At 36.6% G+C, this 16,790-nt stretch overlaps 2 protein-coding genes across 2 annotated transcripts; both read right to left on the bottom strand.

Moving 5' to 3' along the window:
• Positions 1-145: 145 nt before the first annotated feature.
• Positions 146-16,011, bottom strand: abcg2d (ATP binding cassette subfamily G member 2 (JR blood group)). The gene is made up of 15 exons (XM_039648457.2): positions 15,789-16,011; positions 13,379-13,438; positions 13,069-13,183; positions 12,781-12,933; positions 11,453-11,610; positions 10,562-10,713; positions 10,307-10,408; positions 9,836-10,086; positions 7,698-7,780; positions 3,199-3,288; positions 2,522-2,646; positions 2,204-2,358; positions 2,036-2,125; positions 1,865-1,950; positions 146-1,257 (listed from the first exon to the last, which is right to left on the bottom strand). The coding sequence occupies exons 1-15, from the start codon at positions 15,998-16,000 to the stop codon at positions 1,110-1,112; spliced, it is 1,980 nt and encodes a 659-aa protein (XP_039504391.2). The 5' UTR covers positions 16,001-16,011; the 3' UTR covers positions 146-1,109.
• On the bottom strand, positions 3,439-6,149 carry LOC148978494 (uncharacterized). Its single transcript, XM_089132059.1, has one exon. The coding sequence runs from the start codon at positions 5,675-5,677 to the stop codon at positions 3,944-3,946; it is 1,734 nt and encodes a 577-aa protein (XP_088988185.1). The 5' UTR covers positions 5,678-6,149; the 3' UTR covers positions 3,439-3,943.
• Positions 16,012-16,790: the final 779 nt, after the last annotated feature.

Raw genomic sequence — 16,790 nt, 5'->3', positions numbered from 1 at the left:
GTCATCCAAGATGTCCATGTCTTTCTTTCTTCAGTCGAAAAGAAATTAAGGTTTTTGATGAAAACATTCCAGGATTTTTCTGCATGTAATGGACTTCAATGGGAACCAAACCGTTCAAGGTCTAAAAAGACAGTTTTTTCCCCCGAGTCAATACGTTCATTTCATTTGTTATATGAACCCAATGACTCGAAAAAAGATTTGTTCATTTTGATGAATGAGTTTGAACTGGAGAGTCACGAACGCGCATCGCAGAACAGAGCAAGGCGATCATTTGAGCTTATAAAACTTCAACTTTGTTATTTATTTATTAAATAAGCAATCGTTTTACTTGATAAGACCCTTATTCATCGTCTGGAATCGTTTAAAGACCTTTGAACAGTTTGCAGTTTGCAATGAAACTGTCTTTTGGACCTTGAAGCGTTTGGTTCCCATTGAAATCCATTATATGGAGAAAAATCCTGGAATGTTTTCATCAAAAACCTTAATTTCTTTTCGACTTGGATGATCATGGGGGTGAGTAAATTATCAGCAAAAGTTTTTTTTAAAAGTGAACTACTCCTTTATGGTGGCAGGCTACAAAGCTGAAGCGCATGCTTATAATAATGCATTGGTGTGGACTCTAATAGAGTTATCGTTCTTGGTGTGACATGTTTGATTAAAAAAAGAAAGAAAGAAGGGGACATGTTGATCAGACTGGAAAAATAATATACATTACAATTGTTCATAGTAAGACCAGTTATGTGTATGTGGAAAGTAAATAGGGCCAGTTTTTGACTATCAAACCCTGATGACCTTTACAATCTAGAGCTTGGGATGATCAGTATTAAAAGAATCACATCTATGTACATCCTTAGGTAACGCTTCCTTTTACAGTCCAGTTACCCATGTAAATACTATGTACTTATTTTAGTAACTACAATTACTGGGTAATAACTCGTACTAACCCTGAACCTACCCCTGTTCCATGTACTTACCTTATATTAGCCAGTACTTTCTAGGTAAGTACACTGTAAGTACACTGTAAGTACTGTACTGTAAAAGGAAGCGTTACCAAGAGGGATACAATTATACTATATGATAAAGCTGACATTTAACACAAATCGGAACATTTATGAGAACTTATGAATGAATCTGAGCTTGATGTAAGCGATGAAGAGAAAGATCGAAGTCATGACTGTAAGTGCGACGTGGTTCTGCCATAAACCCCAGGATGAGTAATCGATTCCCTGGAACGTCAGGTGCTGTTCTCCTGTGCAGCTGCAAAATATAATGCACTCAATATGTAGTAGAACATTAAAAAAAAAAAAAATCAGATACATGTATACACTACCATTCAAAAGGTTGGGAATATATATTTTTTAAAATGTTTTGGGAAAAAAAAGTCTCTTATGTTTACTAATGCGGCAATTATTTGACCAAAAAAACAGTAATATTGTAAAATATTATTACAATTTAAAATAACTGTTTTCTATTGTAATATTAAAATGTAATTTATTGCTGTTAAATTTATTAATTTATTTCAGCATCATTCCTCCAGTCTTCAGTGTCACATGATCGTTCAGAAATCTAATACGCTGATTTGATGCTCAAGGAACATTTCTAATTATTATCAATGTTGAAAACAGTTGTGCTGCTTAATATTTTTGTGAAAACTATGATATATTTTTCCCAGGATTATTTAATGAATAGAAAGTTAAAAAAAAAATAACCTACTTGCATTTATTTGTGGTTTAACATGTAACAATATTGTTTTATACAAGATAAACTGGCACAATATACACAATTCTACACCTGTAGAGACTATTTACCACACATATATATATATATATATATATATATATATATAACACATATTTGTACATACATGACGATGTCTGTTGCAGGGCTGCTCATCACAGCAGAGACATTCCCACAAAAATTCAGCCCCAAGAACTCATTTATCTCCAATGCCTGTTCAAAAGATTAGACCAACCATCATAAAAATATCACCTCAACAGAAAATCTCTCAAAAGAAAAAGAGAGTGAAAGTTCATACCTCAAGCCCATAGCGAGGGATGCTGAGATACTTCAACCAGGACAGCCAGTCCATGATGCTCTTCAGGTTAACCAGCAGACCAGAGAAGATCTGGACACACATTCGGTTAAAGAGAAAAGAACAGCTCTAGTCTGCGGTTAAAACACTTGTTCTGCAATATGCACTTGCCATCATGAAGATGAAGCTGATGGTCATGAAGATGTTGGCCACCGCCACCACTGATTGGTCGGCTGAGATGGCCATGGCCATGGCCGCCGCCGTGCAAGCCACCAGAATCACTGTCAGCATGAAGATGAAGAACGCGGACACTGTGGGTTTCAGCCCTGCAAAACAAAAACATTTTCAACATGTTAAAACAATTTGATGCTATTTTTTATTTAATTTGCAGGCTAAATGTAGATACTGTGGGTTATACGTTTACAGAAAACATAAGGATTATGCAATCGTGTGCTGCCTCTTTAGGGTTTAAGCGTGTATAATGTTTACCGATCATGAAGTAAATAACACAAGTGAAGAGTACGGTAGGGATTGTGCGCTGAGTGATGATGTCAGACAGGATCTTAGACAGGAAGTAGACAGACACTCTGTAGTATCCACTTGTGTATTCATGACTGCAAAAAGAGAAAAATAAGAGCGGGGGGGGGGGGTAGGGGGGGGGGGGTCACGGAAGAAAAAATATAGTTTTTTTCAATTATAAAAAAGACAATTAGAATCTTAAAAATATATACTTAATTCTATGTTTTAATCATTTTTTTAATTATATTTTAACTACTATAAAATTCATAAATTATAATTATAATATAAATTATGAATAATAAATATAGAAACATGAAATGATGAATGAAATCTTAAAATATATACTTTCTTTAAAAAACAAATTTCGAATTATATTATTTTAATTATCATAAAATAAATAAATTACAATATAAAATAATACATAGAAACATGAAAATAGTGTATGAAACCTTATAATATAAGATAATTATAAGTAAATAGAAAAATTAAATGGTGTATGAAATTAAAAAAAATATATACTTAAAATATAAATATTTTATTTTACTTATATTATTTAAATATATATAATTATTATAAAATAAATAAATTACAATTATAATATAAAATAGTTCAAAATAATAAACTGATGAAACGTCTGAAGTACATACATAAATAGTTTGCGCTCCGCGATGAAGAGCTCGGCTGCGGAGAGTGTGCTGAAACACTGATTCGTTGTGATGAAGAACAAAACACCGAACCTGAAAAGAAAATTGTGACAATTACATGGAACTACAAAAAATTCAATAAAGTAAGTACATGTATTTTACTCAGAGAAAAGCTGCATGCCTTTATATATATATATATATTTATTTATAAACATAGTACTTTGATTCATTTATTTTTGTTATGTGGATGGCTGATGAACCCAATAGCAGACAGCAGATGATGTGCAAAGGGGTTTATTTGTAACAAACAGGAAAATAAAACCCACGAGGGGGCAAAACAAGGCAGGGTAGAACACACCAGACTAAGACTAGAAACTAAGACAGAAACAAAACTACAACATGAACAGACTCTTCTCAAATAACAGCTTACTCAAAGAATTACTCACAGCTTGAAACATGCAACATCAAACAATGAACCGACACAGGACAGCAAACACAAGGGGATAAAATAGGGAACACTAATGACGAGGACAGGTGAAGCTGACTAGACAATGAAGCACTAGACGAGGATAACAAGGGGGCGGGGTAACTTAACGAGACAACACAAGCACATGGCCCAAACAGGCCATGCGCTTGCACACAAAACATGATTCTGTCATGATCCTGCCTCACGACTAGAGGAATTCAAGGACAAGAAGGCAGAATCATGACAGAACCCCCACCTTAAGGAGCGGCTACCAGACGCTCCTCAAGGGGACATTAAACACGGGGACATGACAGACTGTGACAAAGACACAAACCAACAGTACATGGCAAAAACTAACAAGGGCATACAAGAATACACAATGACAGGGTTGGGGTGGAATATCAAAAAGAACATACAATGCAGAGGAGGTGGAGGAAACACAGAGTCTTTGCGTGACAGTCCAGGGTGGGTGGGCGGGACAGGGGTCCTGGGACCACGGGGAGTGGGCTTAGGACAAGAGGACCGAGCAGGCTTGGGAGGAGCGTTGTGGGACAAGGGAAAAACAGTCCGGGGTTGAGCCATGACAGGGGAAACAAACGGAAGTCCAGGAACAGTGGGGACAGGGACAAATGGGGAAACAGACCGGGAATTGGAGGAGCCAGGGGAGACCAGAACAGACGGGGATGCAGTCTTAGTGGCAGCTGGCCTGGGATCAGCATCTAAGTCAGCTGGCTTAGGACCAGCGCTCACTGCAGTTGGACTGCGATCACGACTCTCACTAGATGACTTGAGAACGGTGCTCTGTGCAACAGGCTTGGGATCAGTGAAGACAGCAGCTGGCTTGAGATCTGTGCTCTGTGTAGCAGACTTGGGATCAGTGAAGACTGCAGCTGGCTTGGGATCTGTGCTCGGTGTAGCAGACTTGGGATCAGCGAAGACTGCAGCTGGCTTGGGATCTGTGCTCTGTATAGCATTTGAAACAGGGACTGGGGACGAGACAGGACTGACTGGGACATCAAGAATTCTGGCCAGACGGGATAAATACTCGGACAGGGTTCTGGCAGCGATGATGACTGGCATCTCCTGATGAGCCGAAACGGACTGTACCACCGCCCTTGCAGCGGAATCGACTGCTGCTCTCTCTTCTGCAGACACGGCAGAAGACTCAGAGACGACATTCACAGTACAAGTCTCTGGAATGGATCTCCCCAACGCCGACTGGGAAAAGGCGCTTTCTGCAGCAGGTTGTAGAACGGCGTCTCCTGTTGCAACAACCGGAGCCACACTTACAGCAGCGGGACAGGGAACAGCGCTTCCGACTTCAGCGGCGGGTTGGAGAGCCATCACGGGCTCAGGAGGGGGTAGAGACGGAGAACCAGAAGGTCCTTTCCTCCTCTTCTTCCTCCTGGGTCGTGGGGCGGAGTAGGTAGCCAGACTAGTGACCGGAGAGGGGGGTGAAACAGGAACTGTTACCGGAACAGGTGAGCTCACTGCAGGCGAGGAGGATTCCGGGCAGGAAGACTCTGATGCTGACTCCCATGACGGGTGCCTTCCACGCTTACAATGAAGACTGATGGACGTGGAAGGTGTCTCAGAAGTCGCGGCAAGACTGGGTTGGTCCCCAAGTGTAGCAACGGCTAACAGACGACCCTCAGGGATCACAGGAAGTGTAGCGGGAGATGAAGACCTTGTAGCACCCTGCAGCTCCCTCTGTGACAGACTGTCCACCATCTTGTGGAACGGGCGGCTGACCAGTCTCTCACGTTCAGCTAGAGGAGGATGGACGTTAAGACCCGCGATGAAGTAGCGGTTGACCAGAATCTCCGGCAAGAAAAACCTCCTCTTCTCCACGACCTGGGCGTACTTCCTCAGGGTCAACTCTCCCTGAGGAGGGAAAGGAAGCTTGCCTTCCAGGCTGTCGGTGACGGCCGACTGCCACCATCGTTCGGGGTCTGACGACTGCAGAGTAGGATAAATAGGCTTGCTGTCTGCTGGGTTTCTTGTTGGTCGGTTCATTCTGTTATGTGGATGGCTGATGAACCCAATAGCAGACAGCAGATGATGTGCAAAGGGGTTTATTTGTAACAAACAGGAAAATAAAACCCACGAGGGGGCAAAACAAGGCAGGGTAGAACACACCAGACTAAGACTAGAAACTAAGACAGAAACAAAACTACAACATGAACAGACTCTTCTCAAATAACAGCTTACTCAAAGAATTACTCACAGCTTGAAACATGCAACATCAAACAATGAACCGACACAGGACAGCAAACACAAGGGGATAAAATAGGGAACACTAATGACGAGGACAGGTGAAGCTGACTAGACAATGAAGCACTAGACGAGGATAACAAGGGGGCGGGGTAACTTAACGAGACAACACAAGCACATGGCCCAAACAGGCCATGCGCTTGCACACAAAACATGATTCTGTCATGATCCTGCCTCACGACTAGAGGAATTCAAGGACAAGAAGGCAGAATCATGACAATTTTAACTAATGACTTTTTTGACGAATTGGAGAAAATTGGCTAATCTGCGTAATTTGCATATCATGCGTTTATATTGTTTGCTATGCAAAATTAGTTGGTTTCAATGTCACATTAAAGGTGGAAAAAGACCTGTCATTCTAAGGATAGACTTTTTATAGCCACTTTAAATTAGTAGATTTATTCAAAGCTTTTAATGAATTTTTCACAAAATGGTCACTTCACATTTACTTCTAATTAATTTAAAATAATCAAGTTGAATTTACTTAAATTATTAAGTTATATTTACTCTAGGCCTGTCAAATCGATTATCGATTAATCAGTATGATTAATAACATCTAACAAAAGTTTGTAAATATATATATATCAGGGCTGTCAAATGATTAATCGTGATTAATCGCATCTAAAATAAAAGTTTGTTTGCATAATATATGTGGGTGCACTGTGTATAATTATTTTGTATATATAAATACACACACATGCATGTATATTTAAGAAAAAAAAATTATATATAAAATATTTATATTTATATAAAATATAAATTATATATAAATCTATACACAGTATATACTTCTTAAATATTTCTTAAATATATACAAGCATGTGTGTGTGTATTTATTTATATATAAAATAATTATACACAGTGCACCCACATATATTATGCAAACACGAACTTTTATTTTGGATGCGATTAATCGACTTTAATAACTAAAAGTCTTAAACTAAAACCAAAAGTCTAAATTTGAAACAAAGTCAAAGTCGAAAATGAATTTGGTATTTAAGATTGGGCGTTGGGGTATTTATGATTGGGTATTTGGTCATTTTGCGTTTAGGATTGGGCATTTAGGGATTTAGGATCAGGAACTTGGTATTAAGGATTGGGCATTTGAGGACTGAGGAGTGTATACAAATAAGGAGGCGTGGCCCAAATAGTAGCACCTCATTGCAGAACACAAGATCCATGGGGCGGAGTTGGATCCAGATCTAAGGGGTGGAGATGGGTAGGATTAGGGGTGGGGTTAGGGGCATCAGGGGGCGGAAATCGGTAGGTTTAGGTCAGGGGTAGGCAAGTTCGGTCCTAGAGAGCCTCTGTCCTGCAGAATTTAGTTCCAACCCTAATCAAACACACCTGAAAAAGCTAATCAATGTCTTCAGGATTACTAAGGGTATAAGCAGGAGAGTTTTTTTTCAGTGTTGGAGCCAAACTCTGCAGGACAACGTTTAGGTATATGTAAGGTGGGAGGAGTTGGATCTGGATCCAACTCCTCCCCCTGGATTTCGTGTTCTGCAGTGAGGACCATCTCCAAATACCGGAGGCTGGGTTTGAAATGGCTGGTGCGCAGAGGCACCTTATGGATAGCAGAGGGCGCTCCAAGTGCTAAAGCATAATATCACATATTATACTCTAAACCCATTATTTGTGTATTTTGCCCACTCCGAACAAGAACGAAAGCGTTATATACATGCACAATGCTTCCTAGAAAGGCATTAAAACAAAGGTAGGCTACTTATTTAATGCCACACAGGAGAGAAGTTGAACTCGCCTGTTCTGTATGCCACTCTGGTCATCTTTGACTCCGTAGAAGATGGCACCAACAATAGCAGCCATGAGGGTCGTGACTGCCAACTGCCAAACATAACCTTCACAATTCAAGCAGTGCACTCTAAAACTGGCATGAATGATCACAGTATTGATGACACATGAACATGCTTTCATTAAAATATTAGGTAACACTTTATTTTACAGTGCCCTTGTTACATATGTTACATGTACTTCCCGTAGTAATAACAGTAAATTATGCATTATTACATGCAACTCAATCAAATCCTAATCCTACCCTATAATAAGTACACGTAGTTGCTTAATTTTACTCAGTACTTAAAAATATAACTACAATTTAACAATGACACCTTAAATTAAAGTGTAACCCACTTTACAATAAGGTCAATTAGTTAACATTAACTAACAATCAACAATACATTTGTTACAGTATTTATGAATCTTTGTTAATGTTAATAAAAGTCCAGCTGTTCATTATTTTCTTCGTGTTAGTTCACAGTGCATTAACTAATGTCAAAAAATACAAATTTAGATTTTGATATTATTTTGAAGTTAATATTAACTAAGATGAATTAATGTTTGAACCTTATTGTAAAGTGTTACCAGATATTATTTGGAGTGTAATTGGAGAAATCTGCGGAAATAACTAGCGGCAAATCAAAATCTGCTAGATGGCTTTTGACTTGAACCACCCAAAACATCCTAGTCAGCAACAATGCCTCAACCACCCAGAATATAGCAAGCGGAAAGCAACGTGCTAATTAGCACCGCTCAACATCTTAGCGTAATTTACTGGACAGAGATAATAGGCAGAAAGAGTGAGTTTGACAATAATCTCTTGACAGCGTATGAGTGTCTGCAGTGTGAAGGTCGTTCCCAGAGTAAAAGGCTAAGCAAATACAGCAGAGCCTTCAGCCCTTATGTTAACTCCAGTCAGGTGATGGTCTGGTTAACACTATTCTGTTATGCTCGTGAAAAATTATCCACACTGCATGGCCAGAAATCATATAATCATATCACTTCAGATCTACGAGGAGGGCGAGACCAGGGTCACAACAGTCACCAGATCCGCTTAGCTCTGACCTCGAGGAATAAGCCGAAAGCCTCTGGGAGCAATCAGCTGTTAATAATGACTAAATCGAGGGTTTCTCTGATGGCATTTGGTGGTTAATGAGCATCTAAAGTCTCCGTAAATCTGGATCTTAACCGTTGGGGCAACAAATCTTTGTTTAGACTTGAATGCTCAGATCTCAGGAAAACATGCCCAGGTTACATAGAATAAATGAGATTGTTTTGCATAAAAAAGTCTATTTTAAAACCCTAAGAAGATTTCATAATATGACCTTTTCTTTATATTTAAATTATCATGCCTCCAGAGAGTTCAATTTTCAATTGTAATACTTATATGTGATACTTATACTGTATATACATTTATTTTTTGTATTCCATATCCTATTCTTTAGCTTGGGGTGATACATTTAATATATGTATAATTAAAAAAATTATTTAATTTTGGTTTTATTTATGTAAATAATATATATATATATATATATATATATATATATACACAAATACATATTTTAATATTTTTATATTTTAATATACCTTATAATATTTTTTAATAAAGTTATTTTACAAATTTATTATTATTATTGTTTTTTTTTATTCTATATCTTATTCTTTAGCTTTGGGGAGATACATTTAATACATTTATATAAATAATAATAATAAAAAAATATATATATACACACACACACAAATACATGTTTTAATATATTTTTTTATATTTTAATATACCTTGTAATTTTTTAAATAAAGTTATTGTACAAAATTATTATTATTATTATTATTATTATTATTATTATTATTAATATTTATTTTTTTATTCCATATCTTGTTTTTTAGCTTGGATTAATTTTTTTATAAAGTTATTTTACAAAATTATTTATTTACTTTTTTATTTATAATTATTAGTTTGTATTAGTAGAATTTATTATTTTATTTTGGGGTTTTAGGATGATACATTTAATAAAATTATCATAAATAAAACATTTACAAAGTTTAGAAAACAGCAATAGATTAACAGACAGACAGATGTCAGATGTCAGATTGCAGCGGTACCTGTGCTACTGAAGTCTGCGGGTTCAGCATCAGATTCCAGAAGGTTCTCCACAACACCCAGTGCAGCTGCTGGAAGAAAGAGCTGTTGTAGGTGATGGTGTGACATTCGGCTCTGATGTTGCTGTCTTTGGCCCGGGTGATGCGTTCCAGCTCGGCTTTGACGACCCGTGCGTAACTGCAGTTTCTGTACTTGTCCACCAGCTGATCCTCAATACACTGCTGGCTGACGGCAGCCACTTCAAACTCAAAATCTGTCAATAATATTACACATGGTGTATAATGCAAGTTCATGTAAGTGATCACAATGCACCACTAATACAAAACATCTCTTTAATTATTTATAGCCAAGCTGAGTGTAAGAGGCTATTAACTTGAAAGAAAAAAGCAAGGAAAACCTGGTATTGGCATTTTTATATATATCACTCAACAAGCGAATCTGACTCCATTTAAATAGATGTATAACCAAAGTACCTCCATTATTATGAATCTTTGTCACGTTGACCGCTGCGGAGCTCCCATTAATGACGTCCAAGAAAAAATCAGCTGGGTTATTATGAGCTTCACACGCATATCCTAAGATATCATTGAAAAAACAAAAGTTTCATTCAAGTAGAGATGTTAGCATTGTGCTCCTGATATTCACATCTTAGAAGAAAGTCTCTTTCCCTAGTTTTTTAAGCATATTTAAAAGCTTTTTAAGTTTTCGTATCAGTAAATGATGCTTACCAACGTTGGTGAAGTAGTCTAGAGCGTCTTGAGCGGGTCCGTGATAGACTTGTTTGCCGTTGGCCAGCAGGGTGAGGCTGTCGAAAAGCCGGTAGATTGCGTACCTCGGCTGATGAATGGACATGATGATGGTGCGTCCCTGACCGGCCATTCTGAAAAACAAACACACAACAGTGTTGAGACAGTAACTGTTACCGTTTACTGTATTTTTGATCAAATAAAAATTTAGCGAGCATAAGAGACTTTTTCAAAAACATTACAAAATCGTACCGACCCCAAACTTTTGAATAGTATGATATGAGATAACTCGCATATCTCAAAAATGGGCCTTATTTTACATCCCTTTCTGATTTAAGTAAAAGTATCGTCTATGAGATGACAATGGTAACAAATATCGAACCACTTTGGTCTTTTTTTTTTTTTTTAGAAATGCTAATGGTCTTGTGTACTTCAATGATGTATGCTAAGCTATGCTAAAAGTGGTACCGCCAGAACCGGAGATCGGCTGAATGGATTAAAAAAACAGTAAAACTCAACAGTTTAACTCTGGGGGAGTTGTAAAATGAGCCTATTTCAAAAAAAAAAAAGTGGAGTATCCCTTTAAAATAAGGTTCATTAGTTGACTACAATGCTGAACATATACAGAATTTATTATTCCTCGGTAATTCTCATTTCAACATTTACTAAAATCTTGTTAACATTAGTTAATGCACTGTGAACTAACAATGAACAGCTGTATTTTTATTAACTAACATTAAAGATTAAAGATTAACACATACAGTAACAAATGTATTGCTCACTGTCAGTTCATGTTAGTTACTACATTACCTAATGTTAACTAATGTACCTAGTGTTACCATGACAGTGAATGGATGTTGTGAATATACAGGCCTCTTCAGCAGCAGAAGCACAGAATGAGCTGTACTAGCATCCAACCCGGTGGTGGGCTCGTCCAGAAACAGCACAGAGGGGTCTATGATCAGCTCCATCCCAATGCTGGTCCTCTTCCTTTCCCCACCGGAGATCCCTCGGATAAGCTGCGTGCCCACCTATACAGACAAATGCGCACACTTATGGTCTAGATCTTTTGTAGAGACTACATGGAATATTAGTTAGAACGCAGAAGTCAATAAAAGTTGCATTTTCAGTTGATTTTGGGGAAACCACTTTTTCCATCTATTTCAATAACTTGTTTGATTTGTTCATTTCAAACAGCTGAAATTCTGTACGTTTTGCCAATAAACCTGATTTGCAGTGGGGGTCGAATAATTTCGGTTTAAACTATTTATAAATTTTAACCTAAAATATTTATGTTGGATAATCAAAAATGTTGCAGAGCTTTATATGTACAATTTTATCTTTTAAAGACGTAACAGCTTTCTGATAGTAACCCTCACCCTTTCCTCGGGTCATTTTGACCCGGAATTTTTCATTGGAGGGGTCTAAGACCCCGTGAATTTGGTCACAATTGAACCCTGAATATACACACAAAAATTGAATGGATTTTGTGGTTCACATTTAAAAAAGTAACAAATCCTTCCATCGTGGGTCAATTTGGAATGAATGGAATGGGAGGAATCCTTCAGTACACACGGAAAACGTAAAAATGCTCACAATTAAAAATGCTATAACTATCCCAAAAAATTATTTTATAATGATTTTATAATGATTTTATAATTTTATAATAATACATGTGTCTGAATGCATACTGAAGAAAATTTACTTTAGGACCCAGCGGAATGACTGGATAAATTTTCTCCAAATAGTGATATAATGCTATAGTTAGAGTCATAAAATATGTTATATTATTGTTTCCTCCACAAAGGATGGTAGAGACAACCAGTGTAAAATATTTTGAGCTGAATTAAAAGGTTTATGCATGAAATGAGTTATTTTGAATTTAAGTTGATGTGAGGAATGTGCTTCAATGACTATTTATTTATTGATCTATCTACAAATCCAGCAATTTGAAGGTAAATAAAATAAAAAAATTTAAAATCTCCAAATATATTTTTTTTAATATTATCAAAATGAAAGCTTTAAATTTCAAAATTCAAATTTCATTAAATTTTTAAAAGCTTAGATTTTAAGCTTTAAAGTATAAAAGTATAATTTAGGGTGTCATTTTAACCCACGAGGGAAGAATAAGTTCAAGAATGCGAGGATGCAAGAAAACTTGACATACCTAATTTAGCCTGGACAAAAAAATGCTATTTCACCTTTGCATCTGCGACTTTGTTGAGGCCCAGCTCTGACATGAGGTGGTTAACTCTCGCCTCCTTCTCCCTCGGACTGACTCGGGAAGACAAACGCAGTGCAGCCGAGAAACGGAGGTTCTCTCTCACCGTTAGAGTGCCCATCACAATGTCATCCTAAACATTTACACATAAACCTTGCGTGTAATATATTGCTAGGAAACTCCCAATATCCCATACCTACACCTTATAAGCATTTAAGCAACTCATTTTAGACTCGTACATAGAGCTCATATCATGCATGTATTGTACCTGGACAACATAACCAGAAAGGCATTTGAAATTAGGTGGCTGAGGGGCTCCATTGATGAGAACTTCTCCAGAAAGACCAGCAGGATCCTTCCTGGCTGCAAGTACATCCAAAAACCTGATAGATAGAGAGAAAAACTCCATTTGAGAATGATAACGTTGCATTAACATTCATCTGATCCCATTTTCCTGGAGGAAACTGTCAGGAAAGATACTCCAGGAGCTTGTTAAACAAAAAATAATCTCCCCTTCATTACAGAATCCATTTGGCACTGATATCTTATTAAAATGTGAATTCGAAATATGTACTCACGAAGATTTGCCACTTCCCGTAGGACCCAAAATAGCATTTAAACCAGGTCTCATGATCCCACTGAAAAGGGAGAATAAAATAAGATTATGTTCATGTCACTTGCTATTGAATTCTTCGGGTCTGGTGGAAAAACGTATTGCACAGATGTTGTTGGGCTAGTCTAAAAGATGTAGAGCGCCATATTAAATGCTACTCATCTAAGCAATGAATCTAACTGCCATTAAATTCCTGACATTCAAGAGATGGTTAAATGGTTAACAAAATATAACGCTTAAAACTAGGTCATCTAGGTGATGCCCGAGAGTGGCAGTTAAACTGGGTTTTTCATTAGGTCAAGATTACACTTGACTGGAGTTAACCCTGGTGGGTTTGCAAGCCAAGAGATCAAGAGATTAGACTCACAAACCCATTCATAATATCATATAATTGACACTATAGAGAGAATGTCCAAAGAAACTATGCACTTGGTTCTGGGAAATGTCAAGCTCATTTAATGCTTTAAGGAAAAGCATTCTGGGTTTCTGCTATCCATTGTTCTGGTGAACACACATGTAATGCAGAACATGTAAAAGTAAAAAGGTTTTGTAAAGCCTCATGCCATTGGAGAATCTACTGACGTTCTTGAAGCCAGAGAGAAAACCATTTCATTTGATGGCATAGGAGAATTGTTTATGTTCCTGTGATGTCGTAAGAGAACTTTTGTTAAGATCCATGTGATAAAATCAGATCCAAAAGCACGCACATCCACAGCTAAACACTATGTTGCTCAAGTTGGGTGTAAAAATGTGAAGAATTTCGAGAATGTCAGACAATTAAAAGTAAAACACACCCGAGGTGTGTTTAACTTTTAATTGTCTGACGAAGAGCCTACGTTCTCGAAACGTTACCACCTGTGTGTGAGTCTATTACATTTTTCACATTTTTGGAGACAAGGTGTGCTGACTTTTTTTCAAGATCCATATGATGCATATGATTTTTTCAAACATTTTGATGCTAAGGCCCCCAAAATATGATGATCACCTTGTGAAGCAAATGCATGCATTAATTTATATTTATGCATTCATTTATACACAAGATATGAATGAAATACAACCTGTTCTTGAATGCCTGTACATGGCAAGGAAAGATTTTATTTCTTATGGCTATTAACTAGGCTGTCATAAAAAAGTCACAATGCATCTAATGATTTCTAATCAGTGTTTCAAAAGCAGAACAATGGAAACAATCCAACTACTTCAAACACCTTCAGTTATCCAGATTTTTTTCAGATGCCCTAGCACTCTAGTTTGAAAACTCCTGTCATAGGAGAAGCTTTTAAAATTCCTGTATTATCATAGAAGATGTTTAAGTTCTTATGATGTCATAGGAGAACCTTTCAAAACTCCTATATTATCAAAGAAGTTGTTTAAGTTCTTATGATGTCATAGGAGAACCTTTTAAAATTCCTGTATTATCATAGAAGATATTTAAGTTCTTATGATGTCATAGGAGAACCTTATACAATTCCTGTATTATCATAGAAGATGTTTAAGTTCTTATGATGTCATAACCTTTTAAAATTCTTATATCATAGAAGATGTTTAAGTTCTTATGATGTCATAGGAGAAGCGTTTAAAATTCCTATATAATCATAGAAGATGTTTAAGTTCTTATGATGTCATAGGAAAACCTTTAAAAATTCCTGTATATCATAGAAGATGTTTAAGTTCTTATGATGTCATATAAGAACCTTTTAAAATTCCTGTATATCATAGAAGATGTTTAAATTCTTATGATGTCATATAAGAACCTTTTAAAATTCCTGTATATCACAGAAGATGTTTAAGTTCTTATGATGTCATAGGAAAACCTTTTAAAATTCCTGTATATCAAGATGTTTAAGTTCTTATGATGTCATTGAAGAACCTTTTAAAATTCCTGTATATCAAGATGTTTAAGTTCTTATGATGTCATAGAAGAACCTTTTAAAATCCCTGTATATTAAGATGTTTAAGTTCTTATGATGTCATAGAAGAACCTTTTAAAATTCCTGTATTATCATAGAAGATGTTTAAGTTCTTATGATGTCATATAAGAACCTTTTAAAATTCCTGTATCATCATAGAAGATGTTTAAGTTCTTATGGTGTCATAGGAGAACCTTTTAAAAATGACTGCATTATCAGAAGGTTTCATTTCTTACGTCATAAGAGAACCTTTCCAATATTATCATAGAAGTTGTTTGAGTTGTTATTCCATAGAATCTTTTTTTAATTCCTATGATGCAATAACCACAATAAATACAATAAAAGCTTAACCCGAAAAAGATGTTCCAAAACTCAATGGAGGACGATCTTTTAATAGATTAAAGAGACTAAAGGAGCCCTGATCTGAACTACAATGACCTCTCTTTGTGCATGAGATCGACTCACTTGAGGTCTACCAGAATCTCTTTCTGGACGGTTGTCCTCTTGCAGATGGGTCCGCTCTTCTGATCTACTCTATAACAGATGCTATGGAAGCTGACAGTGGCTCCATGTTGCTTTTTCACGGGCCCCATGGCAATTATCTTTGACAAAGACATCCCATTTCTGCCCGTCTCTTCAGTGATTTGATCATGCTCAAAGGCAAGATTGTCAGTCATCTTCTGCCAGGTTTTCTCCCTAAAAAGACAAACACAATAATACGAGAAGTGTACTTAGCTTGTATCAGGACTATAACCTATACCTCAGAAATTAGTAACAGAATTTAGTGAGTTTAAGAGTTACTGTTATGCTATTTTCAGAATTATAATGCTTAAATGTTCAATAAGTTTTTTTGTAGCCAAGACTTTAAGGCATGTCTATAGAGCAACTTTTAGAATATCTGACAATCAGACCCAGTCTCTCCATATGTAGCGTTAATTTTTTATATTCCAATGTATCAAGTACGAAATTAAAATGGCTATATCATTTATATGAATATGCGATTTTATATAATATCTTTTTATTAAATTAGCCATTATTTAAAAACATACATATTTGATTAATACATGGCTTTAACACTTTATCAGCATATTTTTCACTCGTCGGTTACACATAATAAGCATAAACAGGTTACAGTAGCATAAACCTCCACAAGCTTCAATCTACAGAATTAATCTATCATCAGTGAAACATTAGAGAAAGATGCTTACCCTCCTCTCGCTGCAGCAGTGACCGCTGGATGTCCGCAAGGCTTTAAGCTGTTTAAGTATCAGATGGGAAAAATCCAAATCTGACTTGAGGCGGGGAAGCGGAGATCTTATATAGATGGAGCAGAGGGTGGGATCCAGTCACAGGCATCATCGGCTTTTAAACCTGAACATTTTCCTGTGTTACATTCACTAGAACACAATAATATAACATGTTAAATTATTCACACTGCAGCAGGACATTTAATCAAACTTAAGTTTA

Source organism: Pimephales promelas, chromosome 6 (genome assembly GCF_988280905.1).
Source record: "Pimephales promelas chromosome 6, fPimPro1.hap1.1, whole genome shotgun sequence".
NCBI classification, from domain to species: domain Eukaryota; kingdom Metazoa; phylum Chordata; class Actinopteri; order Cypriniformes; family Leuciscidae; genus Pimephales; species Pimephales promelas.
Note: the sequence above shows the minus strand (reverse complement) of the source record. Positions and strands in the feature narration are given on the sequence as shown.

What these genes read in the sequence shown, in the direction of transcription:
- abcg2d (XM_039648457.2), bottom strand. Translation starts at nt 16,000, where the DNA reads ATGACTGACAATCTTGCCTTTGAGCATGATCAAATCACTGAAGAGACG. An exon ending in TTTCTGGTTATGTTGTCCAG is followed by an intron (nt 12,934 to 13,068) that starts GTACAATACATG and finishes GTAAATGTTTAG; the next exon opens with GATGACATTGTGATGGGCAC. An exon ending in AGACTACTTCACCAACGTTG is followed by an intron (nt 10,409 to 10,561) that starts GTAAGCATCATT and finishes ATGATATCTTAG; the next exon opens with GATATGCGTGTGAAGCTCAT.
- LOC148978494 (XM_089132059.1), bottom strand. Translation starts at nt 5,677, where the DNA reads ATGAACCGACCAACAAGAAACCCAGCAGACAGCAAGCCTATTTATCCT.